This window comes from Sarcophilus harrisii, chromosome 2 (assembly GCF_902635505.1).
Source record: "Sarcophilus harrisii chromosome 2, mSarHar1.11, whole genome shotgun sequence".
Lineage (NCBI taxonomy): Eukaryota > Metazoa > Chordata > Mammalia > Dasyuromorphia > Dasyuridae > Sarcophilus > Sarcophilus harrisii.
In genome coordinates this window covers 654,058,620-654,069,967 of record NC_045427.1, presented here as the reverse complement: position 1 = coordinate 654,069,967, position 11,348 = coordinate 654,058,620, and the positions used below count along the sequence as shown (strand labels likewise).

At 48.3% G+C, this 11,348-nt stretch overlaps 1 protein-coding gene across 1 annotated transcript in view; it reads left to right on the top strand.

Annotated features, from left to right (window-relative positions):
* The first annotated feature begins 353 nt into the window (after positions 1 to 353).
* ADAM12 (ADAM metallopeptidase domain 12) overlaps positions 354 to 11,348 on the top strand; it is a 307,991-nt gene continuing 296,996 nt past the window's right edge. Inside the window, exon 1 of the mRNA XM_031957016.1 lies at positions 354 to 550. Within this exon, the coding sequence (XP_031812876.1) occupies positions 424 to 550 (127 nt within the window). The 5' untranslated portion in view covers positions 354 to 423. The remainder of the gene's footprint in view (positions 551 to 11,348) is intronic.

The following is an 11,348-nucleotide window of genomic DNA, read 5'->3' as shown; positions in this document are numbered from 1 at the left end:
CCGCCTCCCGCAGGCTCCCCGGCCCCCGGCGGCCGCCCGCGCCCCCGCTCCCCAGGCTCCCACCCGCCCCGGCGCAGCGAGCGGGGCTTGCGGCCACCGAGCCGGCGGGCTGGGATGCCGGCACTCGCCCGGGCTCGCCGCTGAGCGCCCCAGCCCGGACCCCGCTCGCCGCCCCCCCCCCCCCCCCCCCCCCCCCCCCCCCCCCCCCCCCCCCCCCCCCCCCTCTCTGCCCTGGCTACTCTGAGACCCCCATTCATCCTCTGGCCTCCCCTCATTTCCGGACAAAAGCCTCTTTGAAAACAGGTGTCTGCTGGAAGCAGCAGGGGCCCCATGGAAGTATTCCTTCTCCCCCCCCCCCCCCCGCGCCCCATGGCCCTGCCTTCCCGCTGAGCCCCCGAAGGCGGCCGAACGCGCGTCCCGACCATGTACCCGCCGTCCGGGGCGCCCGGTCCTCGGAGCCGGAGCCGGAGCCCGCGCGGGACGGCGCCGCTGCCGTCCCAGCTGCTGCTGCTGCAGCTGCTGCTGCTCCCGGCGGCCAGCCCGGCCCAAGGTAAGCCCCCGGGACCGGCCGCCGGTGCGGACCCCCGCCGGCCACCGGCCACCTCGCGCCGAGGACGCCGTCCTCCCTCCCCCTCTCCGCCGGCCCCGCTGCCCGACCTAAGTTTCTTGCCGAACTTTTCCCAGGTGCAGCTGCCCCGAAACTTTCCCAGCGGCGCTGGCGGGACCTCTGCCGAGCTGCGAGCGCCTCCGAGCCGCCTTCCCCGGCCTCTGGCCGGGACTCCCCGGGACCCGGGCGGGCTCGCAGATTCACAGCGGGAAGGGCCACCTTCTTTGACACGTGGGGAAACTGAGGCACAGGCAGGAGCTTGCCCAAAGAGACATGTCATTGGCAAGAGGGTAGCGACGGCAGGTCCCCAAGGGCTGGCACTTCATTTTCCGCACCCGAACTGGGGGGGTCGGGTTAGAATGACGCCCCCTCGGGTCCCTCCCGCTCTGTGCACGGCTTTGGACTTTGGACTCCGTTTACCCGGACCGGAGTCATCAAATACGAGCGGGCTTCGAGTTCCTACTTAACTTTGTGATCATAGGAAAGGACCGTCCCCTTTCTGGGCCTCAGTTTCCCCATCTGTAAAATGAATGAGTTAGCTGAAATGATTTCTGAGTGCCCCTCGGGCTGGAAACCCAGGGTCACACGGATCTGTGTGAGGCCGGGGAGTCCTTGGGCGTCTGGACCCCCCCCCCCCCCCCCCCATAAACTGAAAGGTTAGCCGGGATTCGGCAGGTCCTGCCTAAAACCTGAAAACGAGGGTCCTCAAACGCAAAGGCGCAATTTTTGTGTTCCTGTGTAGCTTGGGGAGATGCGAAGGGGGGCCCTCTAGCGCCCTAAGTCCCTGCTCTTGGGGTTCTCTAGTCCCCCGTCCCCTTCACCCCCATTCTGCGCATGGGGCAACTGAAGCCTGGGCAAGAGAAGGGGCTGTTTAGATCACAGGGCTGGGGGCACTCTCCAGGCCTCCGGGGTTGGTCAGTCGCGCTGTCCAAGCTCCCCAAGGGAGGTCTGGGGTATTGAGTCCCCGGGGAGCCCGGACTGAGCCCCGACGCAGGGAGAAGAAAGGCTTCCTGGAGCCAGCCCGATCCCCCCTGGGTGGGACACTCCTCTCCCTTCAGTTTGCGGGCTGGGGGAGCCGCCAGAAGTGACACATGGGGGGGGAGGGGGCTGAAAGTCCCTTAACCTGTGCTTGTCCCTCCCCCGCAGCCTCGGCCCCGACACCTCCCCCTGTAAACCCAGACTGCCCCAACTTCCTCCTCGGCCGGTCCCCCTGGAAGCCCTTTCCTGCCTCGCAATCTAACAATGTTCATTCATTTATTCTGAGCCTCCTCCTTGTGCCTCCTCTGCTGCCTCCGGGTCTCCCCAGAGAGGGGAGCCTGCAAAGCTTCAGGCCGAAGTTCCCTGTGCTTCCTGAGGGCTGCGATCTCATTTGGAGCCCATCCCTTTGGTTCTTCCTCCCTTCTGTTTTTGTCCCGTTTTCTCCTCTGTGAAGGGGAGCAGGAACTAGCATTTAAATAGCCCCCCTCCCTCTTCTCCCCCCTGTGTGCCAGGGAGTGAGTTAAACTTTACATTTGATCCGCACAACAATCCTGGAAAGAAAGTACAATTATGATCCCCTTTTAGGGGTGAGGAAGTGGGGCAAAAGGGGGTCACGGGACTTGTCCAGTGTTACACAGTGTGTATCCGAGACTGGATTCGAACTGGGATTTTTCTGCCTCTCCAAGATCCCTCCCATCTCTGGAAATCTGATCTCAAAATGTCTTGACTATGGGACTTCCCCTTTGGGTCTCCAGTGTATAGCAAGAGGTTCTTGGAGGCCTGTTCCAACTCTTCACCTGCTGGTCTCTCCCACCCTATTGTTCCCTATTGCAGAATGGGCTCAGGGGTCACCCCTCCTCCGGGCTCTCTGACCTTCGCCCACCCTTACCCCCCATCCATGGATCCGGCATGAGAGCAGCTGTGGCCAGGAAATCCACTCTCAGTCTGCCCGTTAACTCTGATCTTGCCATGTGTGTGTAGGTGAGGGGGTTACCCCCGTGTGTGTGTGTGTGTGTGTGAGTGTGTATGAGTGTGTGTGTGAGTGTGTGTAAAGGATTTCTGAAACTTGAATTGCAGCTGTCCACTGACTTGATGTTCCTAAAATATTCTCCTTTTCTCATTGTTCCAAAGCTGAGAATTGCTTCCATCATTTCTGCTCTAAGTTCCCAGACCTCCTGATCTTTTTATGAAAAAAACTCAACTCTCAACTCAGTCTAGGACCTAGCTCAAAGAGCCTGGGTTTGGAGGCAGAAGACTGCCCAGTTCTGCTGTATGACGTTGGCCAAAGCTCTTTTCCCCTCTGGGCCTCGGTTTCTTTATCTGTAAATTTGGAGGGAAGGGAAGCTAGATGGTCTGGAAGGACTGCTCCAGCTCTAGATTTCAGTCTCCTACATGAGGTATCTTGGTATGGGAGGGCCCGACTCTTGGAGGCCCCAAGCTCAGATCCTAACTCAGTTACTAATGTCTGTGGGACTTTGGGCACATCATCTCCCCCCAATCAGATTCTCGTCTGTGAAATGAAGGGATTGGATTGAGTGGCCCCTCGGGGCCCTTTCAGTTCTGGAAACCAGGCACTCACCCCCAAGGCCATTTATGGAGAACTCGGGATGTTGGGGTAGGATGTGAGTAAGCAGGGCCTGAGGCATCTGGGTGGTAATCTAGGTCTTGTAAGGACACACGTGGCTGGGAATCCTGCTAGCCTTGGCAGCCAACTGAGGAAGGCCCCACACAACAGGTGCCTCTTACAGACGGAGCCTTTCGAATGAGCCGGTGCAGATTGCCACTAGGGGAGCCATCAACCCATCAACCTGGGGTGTGTGTGTGTGTGTGTGTGTGTGTGTGTGTGTGTGTGTGTGTGAGAGAGAGAGAGAGAGAGAGAGAGAGAGAGAGAGAGAGAGAGAGAACACAAACACAGCAGACAAAGAGTGACAGAAATAAGAGACAAAGAGAAGCAAAGAGACACAGAGTGAATCAGAGAGAGGACTTCCTAGAGGAAGTCCTGGATCCTGTGAGGAAGGGCTAGCTCTTGAACCTCAAAGGAACAGGACTTTAGGGCACTCAGCTGAAGGCATTTGAACAATAAATACATTTGGGAAAGAGATCTCATTAAAAGAAAGATAACTTGTGAGAATATGTCCTTAAAGAACTTTCTGGGATGACATTGTACTCAGATAGAAAGTTTTCCAGTGGCTGGATCCCTGCATCTGTTTGGGATTCACCCTCTGTATGCAAAGCAGTAAGATGCCTCCTGGTGTCCAAAGAACCTAAGTTTGAATCCCTGTCCTTACTAGTCACTGTGACCTTGAGCAAAACTTATTCTTTTTAGGCATCAGTTTCTCTATCTATAAAATGAGTAGATGGATAGATCATCTCTCAGGTTATTTCCTGTTTTGAATCTTTCTCAGGAAGGAAGCTGGAAGGGACCATAAGTTCACCCAGTCCAAATCCTCTCATTTCAGAGAAGAGAAATCACTAGCTCCTGCCCTGGAGCACATTGCCTCTCAGGAGGGATATTTGGCATTATCCTGGAGAATCTCCTCTGACTCTTTTTGTCTCCAGTATTCACTAAATAGGCTTATTTTGTAGCTCTTTTAATTTCCTCTCCCCCTAAACTGCACACAATTTAAGTGACATGCCCTCCCACTCCCACTCCCTCCCCTAGATGGCAAGTAATTCAGTGTATATTAAACAGGTACAATTCTTCTATCCATATTTCCACAATTATCCTGCTACATAAGAAAAATCAGATCAAAAAAGGAAAAAATAAGAAAGAAAACAAAATGCAAGCAACAACAAAAAGAATGAAAATGCTCTATTGTGAACCACACTTAGTCCCCCTAGTCCTCTCTCTGGGTGTAGATGGCTCTCTCCATCACAAGACCATTGGAATTGGCCTGAATCATTTCATTGTTGATGAGAGCCACATCCATCAAAACTGATCATTGTATAATCTTGCTGTTATCATATAAAATGATCTCCTGGTTCTGCTCACTTCCCACAGCATCAGTTCCTATAAGTCTCTCCAGGCCTTTCTGAAATCTTCCTACTGGTCATTTCTTATAGAACAATAATATTCCATAACATTCATAGACCATAATTTATTCAGCCATTCTCCAATTGATGGGCATCCACTTACTTTCCAGTTTCACTGCCACAAACATTTCTGCACATGCGGGTCCCTTTCCTTCCTTTAAGATCTTTTTGGGATACAAGCCCAGTGGAGACATTGCTGGATCAAAGGGTATGAACAGTCTGATAACCTTTGGGCACAGTTCCAAATTGCTCTCCAGAATGGTTGAATCAGTTCACAGCTCTACCAATAGCATATCAGTGTCCCAGTTTTCCTGTATCCCCTCCAATTTTTGTCATCTTTTCCTGTTATTTAATCAATCTGGGAGTTGTGTAGTTTCCCACCTAATTTTAAGAGGAACAATGGACTGGACTGGAAGTTGAACCCAGAATCCAGAGGCAGGCTCTAAGTCTTGTTTCTGGGGACTTACCAACTGTGGAGACCCTGCATACTCTACCACAAGAAGGTATGAATGGATAGTGATCTACTTCCTGGGGAAGGGTTCCCACCCTGAAGCTTCCATTGTGTACTTCTTTTCCCCTTCTTTAACTGGGGACACAAGTCCCAACTCCATGCATTGTCTAAAGCAGGGCTTCTGAGCTTTGTCTGGCAGCCTCAGGAAATCTCAGCTTCACAGAATCATGGTTTTAAATACAGAAAATAAAATCCACAGGATTACAAAGGAAACCGAAGATTGGTGCAAGTGAAAAAGATATTTTCATCCAACTTCATGGACCCTCTGAAAGTTTCCATGTATCAGTTGGGAGTCTGTGGCCCCAGGTGATGAACCTTGGTCCAAAGTCTAAAAGAACCTACCCAGAATTCATGTAGAGCCACTGCTCCGGAGAAGGCAAAGGGTATAGTGCAAAGGGCCCCAGAGTAGAGTCAGAGCAAGAGTGAGGTTTAAGTGCCAGTACTTCAGGGTGGCCTGGAACCAGACTCAAATTGGGGGCTCAATGGAACATACAGAGGCGATGTCAATGTGTGGTTTTCTGTCACTTTGCAGTCCACAGGGATACTTGGGAACAGCCCATTTCTTTTGTTTTGCTGAGGCAATTGGGGTTAAGTGACTTGCCCAGGTTCACACAGCCAGGAAGTGTTAAGTGTCTGAGGTCAGATTTGAACTCAGGACCTCATGACTTCAGGACTGATGCTCTACCCACTACACCACCCAACTGCCTCCATTTCTAATGAGTTTGCCACCACTGTTATCGGGCCCTGGGGATCTATGGAAGCACATTTACTATTATTAAAATTTGTAGCAGTCAAAGACACATACAAAATGTCTGGGCACAGAGAAGTATTTCATTGAAGAAAGAAAAAACATTTTCATTGAAGGAGTTAATGATCTATTGGACACCATTAGGGCTATTTAATAAAAACAGTTTCACTTTGCGTGTCCTAGTCCCAGAAGAGAATGCTTGAGCTAAATGTTTCTGCATCATCAGTCATTCGTGAAGACAAGACGAGCAGGTGTGAGGAAGGTTTTCAGATGTTTCTCTTATAGCAAATGCCCGAAAAGGACTCTTGGGCTGCCCTCCTTAGGGAGTGGGGCTAACTGGGATTCACATGCAGGGTCTTTTCTATCAGCTCTCACTGGGACTGAGAAGGTGAAAAAGGCTAGATGGACTTGGGAGGGTTTAGAAAGTTTCTTTCTGTTTATTGTCAGAACAATTTTATCAAAGACTTTTTATATGATGAGAATAAGTCCAGACAGTTGGTTCCAATGGGGCGCTGAGGGGAACTAACTTGGGGTGGCAGTTCACTCCCTTAGAGTGATTTTGAAAAGGACATTTGGAGAACTTTGCTTTATATCTGCTGAATTCTTGCTCTAAATGAACAGTTAGCTACTAACTAACTTGACGTGTTGGTTATTTCGCTCCTTAAGCTCTCATTTACGTGTTTCATTTCTTTCCTTTGGGCACTTAATGATATTTTATTTAATTACCTTAGTCGTCCTGCCCAGCTTGTTGCTTTGTCGCAGTCATGTCTTAATTCATTTTCAGCACACGATGGGTGAGGGCATTTGAATAATTCATTCGTTCGGCAAACCCTTGCTAAGTGCCTGTGTTACATTATGGGGAAGACACAAGTTTAGGTGAGCCACAATGTCCACCCTCATAGAGCTTATGGTCCAGAAGGAGGAGAAGGCTCAGACCCAGATGACAGAATACTATACTATAGTATGGCAATGGGAGGATCATGGGATCAAGAGCCAGAAGTGTCCTTAGAAATCATGGTTCCCCATGGACCTTGATTCCATTGACTTTTGACACTTGCTTTTGGAAGACAGCATGGTACAATAGTCCGAGTATGGGGCTGGGGTTCCCAGGCTGCAGCTCTTTCTCTGTGACCTGAGCAAAAAAGTTTCTTCTTTGGGATGAAATGTGCCCAGCTCCAAGTTGAGGGCTTGGTTGGGGGTAATCTCTGCTTTTTTAGCTTGAAACCTGTAACTTATGATTTGGGAATTGTTTTCAGTATGACTCCTATGAGTCTGGTAAATATTATTATGCTCTATTTAAGCAGCAACTCAGCTATATTTGCAGTCATGGAAAAGGTAGATGCCCCTGTGAAGTGCTGTGGGTAAAATGGATTTCTGTAAGTCAAGGCAACTTGCAGCCAGCATCCCAAGCCACTTGCCCCCAGACCCAGGACTTCCTCCATCACAGAGAGGCCACCAGACAGCTGGCTTTCCCGAAGGCCTGTCTGTTTCTGCCATGGCAGCTGCAGGGGTGAGCTGGACCGAGGACAGCCTGGCTAAAATGGGCCGGGAGGAGGATGGGAGGATTATGGTACATGTCATATTGAGAGAGATGGAAACAGCTGGACAAGGAATCTGTCGCATTCTGGAAGCCACTTGTTTGCCAGCTGAAGTACTGCCTGGACTTGATTAATGGGGGTCTTCTGGACGCCCTTGACAATCCTCCTCAAACACCTCATTGGGTATCGTGGTACTTCTCAGGTTCACAGGCTCTGTCCACTCCAGCTGGTCCTACCAAGCGAGAAGGACGACCAAGATGGCCCCAGATGGTGGAGGGGTGGGTGGCTGCTGTTTGTCAGAAACCTGACCCCCTGCCTCAGGAAGCTTCACAGCAGATCTGCTAGAAAGGGCTGGATCTTTGGTCACAGCAAGAAAACTACGTTGGCTTGCAACATGACTGATGGCCAACCCTGGATCATTTTGTGCATGCATTTGAACCTCACAACAATCCGGGGAGGGGGGGTGAGTGTTAGCATTAATTTTGAATTTGTTAGGAGACAAAGGAGTAAAACTGGGTCCGGAAAATCTGAGTTCAAATCCTGCCTTAGACATTTACTAGGTATATGATGCTGGTCAAGTCATTTTCTCTAAGCTGCAGTTTCCTAATTTGTAAAGGGTAATAACAGCACCTTTCTTCCAGGAGTGTTATGAGGATCAAATGAGGTAATATTTGCAAAGCTTAAATCACAATATAAATGCTAGCTCTTATTATCATTTCCATTTTGCAGTTAAGGAAACTGAGGCAGATAAAAGCTTAAATGACTTTTTCAGGATCACATAGCCTGTGATTATTGGAGGGAGACTTTGAACATGTCCAGTATTGTAACCACTGCACCAGCTGGCTGCTCAAGCATAATTGGCTCCTGTACCTGTTCCTCAGCTGAATTATGTGCTGGGAGTCAAGAAGTCATCCTATGATGTCATTGGTTCTCTTCAAAAAAGAAGGAAGAACAACACAATGGGGCGCATGGGGAATGGAAACCTTCCTCTAAATTCCTGTGAATTTGTCACTTGTGAAATCTCAGCCATTAACCCCTTGTTTGTCCACTTCCTCCAGGGGGGACTTGTGACTTCCTTTTGAATCCTGGAGCATCTTAACCGGGGTGTTTGGGCTACTCCATTTAGGGTGACAGAATAACAGGCAGAGACTTGTGCTACCCAGAGCTCAGAGCTTGGGGCAACATAGAGGCTGATTTGGAGTCGATATAAGGAAGAACTTCCAAGCAGATAGAATTATCTGCTTAAGGAACTGTCTTGTGACAAGTTTAGAATCATTTCACTACAGGTCAGTAAAGGAAAGCTAGATGATCTCTGCTCTTGCCCGAACAGGCTGGAGATCAGGCTCTCAGTGTCCGAGACGAAGGCGCCTCGAACTTCCTGTTTCTTGTTAGCACCAAGGCAGATGCGTATGGGTGAAGCTGACTTTATGTTGTTTACTATTCATCCAGTCGGTTTCCCCCTTCATGAGTGACTCAGTCTTTTTTCTTCTTTTCCTAAGATTTCCTCAAAACACACAGATCCTATCATGGTTTGGAAAAGCTGTGTTTTTGCTTATTCGGTTTTGATTTCCAGGGATAGTCATGGCTGCTCATCCAGTTGATTTAATCTTTCTTTTTTGGCTCTTCTGCTCATCGTTCCTCGTCCTACCTTTTGGGAACAAGCAGAAAAGCCAAATTCGTTTCCCCCCAACAGTGGCTGGGCAGGAACCTCTTTGAACACTACAAAATGTAGCTGCTCCATGGATAAGCATCGGGAGTACTTGGGAAAACTGAGAGTTAAGTCTGTGGTGTATATATTTCAAGATGCTCCTGCAGAAAGAACTCTGGACTTGGCTTTGTCCCAGACTGGCAATGGGACCTTGGCTAAGCCACTTACCCTCTCAGCCTCAATTTCCCCATTCCACAAAATAAGAATGTTCCTTTGTTCATAGGATTGGCATGAAGATAAAATGAGAGACTTAGGGACATTCCTTGATTCTTATGAGCATGGATAAATATAAACTTTCATTGTTAACAAAAAGTTTCAATTTTTCCCCATCTCTCTGTATGGCAATTTATTATCTGGGGCCATGGGGAGGGATTAAAAAAAACCATTTCCTAAAATGGACATTTTCTTCTAATTTGTGTCACAATGTGTATTTCTGTGAAATATTATCAAAGTCCTTTTAGGGTCCCTTCGAAAAAGTAAGTCTGTGGACTAGTGAAAATCTTGGGAATTTTCCTCTGAACTTTTTCATGGCCCATTTTTGCTCTCATCCCATCCCAAAAGTATATGGTGTCTCTTACTAAAGGGAATGTCTCTGTGCACTAAATTTACCCAGAGAGTGAGAACTGAATGTGATTTGTACAAAATAAATTTTATCCAAATGAGTCAAAAGTGGACTAAGGAGTAAAATGACTTCAGCTTTCTACTATTTTCCTTAAAAAAAAAAAAAAAACCCTAATGACATTTTTGGTCTCTTAGCTATAAAAGTGAAGGAAGTATCGAATTTGTGAGCAAGAAAAGGCTTGGAAGATGATTTTGGTTGATCTGTACTTTACAGAGAAGGAATTGAGCAGGGGGGTGGTGATGCAGTGGGAAGATTCCTTGATTAGAGTCGGAGGAGTACTTTTGATCACCAGCTCTGCAACTTATTACTGCCGTGACTTTGGGCGAGACCATTTTTCCTCAGTGATTCTCCAGTTTTCACTTGTGTCAAATGAAGGAATCGGCCTAATGACCCCAGCACCTCTGTAAACCTTGCTTTTTTCCAATGGGAAATTGAACTAGATCTTGAAGTCTGGACTAACCCTTCCAGTTCTTCGTTGATGAGACTATGAAATTCTAGCTCAGGTTTAAGTCAGAAGCTAATCATATGCTTAGGAATCTGTGGGTTAGAATTCGGTCAACAAGCATTGGTCAAGTGCTCACTGTGTATGGGTAATGGCACTAAGGGCTGGACATATCAAGAAAGGCAGAAAAAGTCCTTGTGTGCTTGTGTGTCAGTGGGTGAAATAACCTGTAAATACCATTTCCACTTGGGACCAATGGAGATCAGTTTGAGGGGCGGACATTTGGGAGGTACACGTTTCACTGATAAGGATTCTCTAAAGTCAACACTGGTTATCCCTGAGGTTGGCTGGATGCTAAATCATCGAAGGGGCTGGAGAAAAGTCTTTCTTTCAAGTAGAACTAACTGTAGCCTATAAATATTGGACAGCACAATGCTTAAAGTCCAGGAATGGGAAGAAATGTGGCCCAAACCCAGACTTCTGCTTCTAACCAGGATCATTCAGAGCATAGATTGCACAGACTGTTACACTGGAGTCTTGAAACATTTCAAAAATAACAGAAGGAAGGCGGGGGAGCAGAAGAATCTTGCCATGTATTTTCCTCTAGGGAAGTTCTGGAATTTCTTGACCTGAAGAATTTTTCATCGAAATAAATGCCCAATGGGGCAGGCTGGTTTAGGCAAAGTCCTGGTAACCTACCAGTGGTTGGAAACTCAGGTTTCCTGCTGTTTTTAGTATGGAGCAGACTTCTGTCCATTCACAATATGAACAGCTCGGTCATTGTTTCTCCAGAAGGCTTGTTAATGGAGTTACATAGGTAAGGATTTAGGATTATATCATGTAACTTGGGGCGGTCCAAGCAGCTCTGTAAGTACCATCCGTGGGCTCCTATGATGGAGAGCTCAGCAGCAGATGCTTCATTGGAGCCCTATCTGCTTTAGGATATCTTTTGGGTCTAGGTCTGTGGTTTCCTAGGCAAATGGAACTTCTAGAGTGGAAATGGATTCCAATGATGCAAATCTGCTCTTTATCTAAGCTTCCTGTGCTTATAATTTTGCCAAAGGCACTAAGAATAAATAGCCAGCAACTGTCCTGAGTCTTGAGCTGACCCTGTTTCTAGCCTGCTACCTTAAAATTGCAATTTATTCTCTTATATTCTAG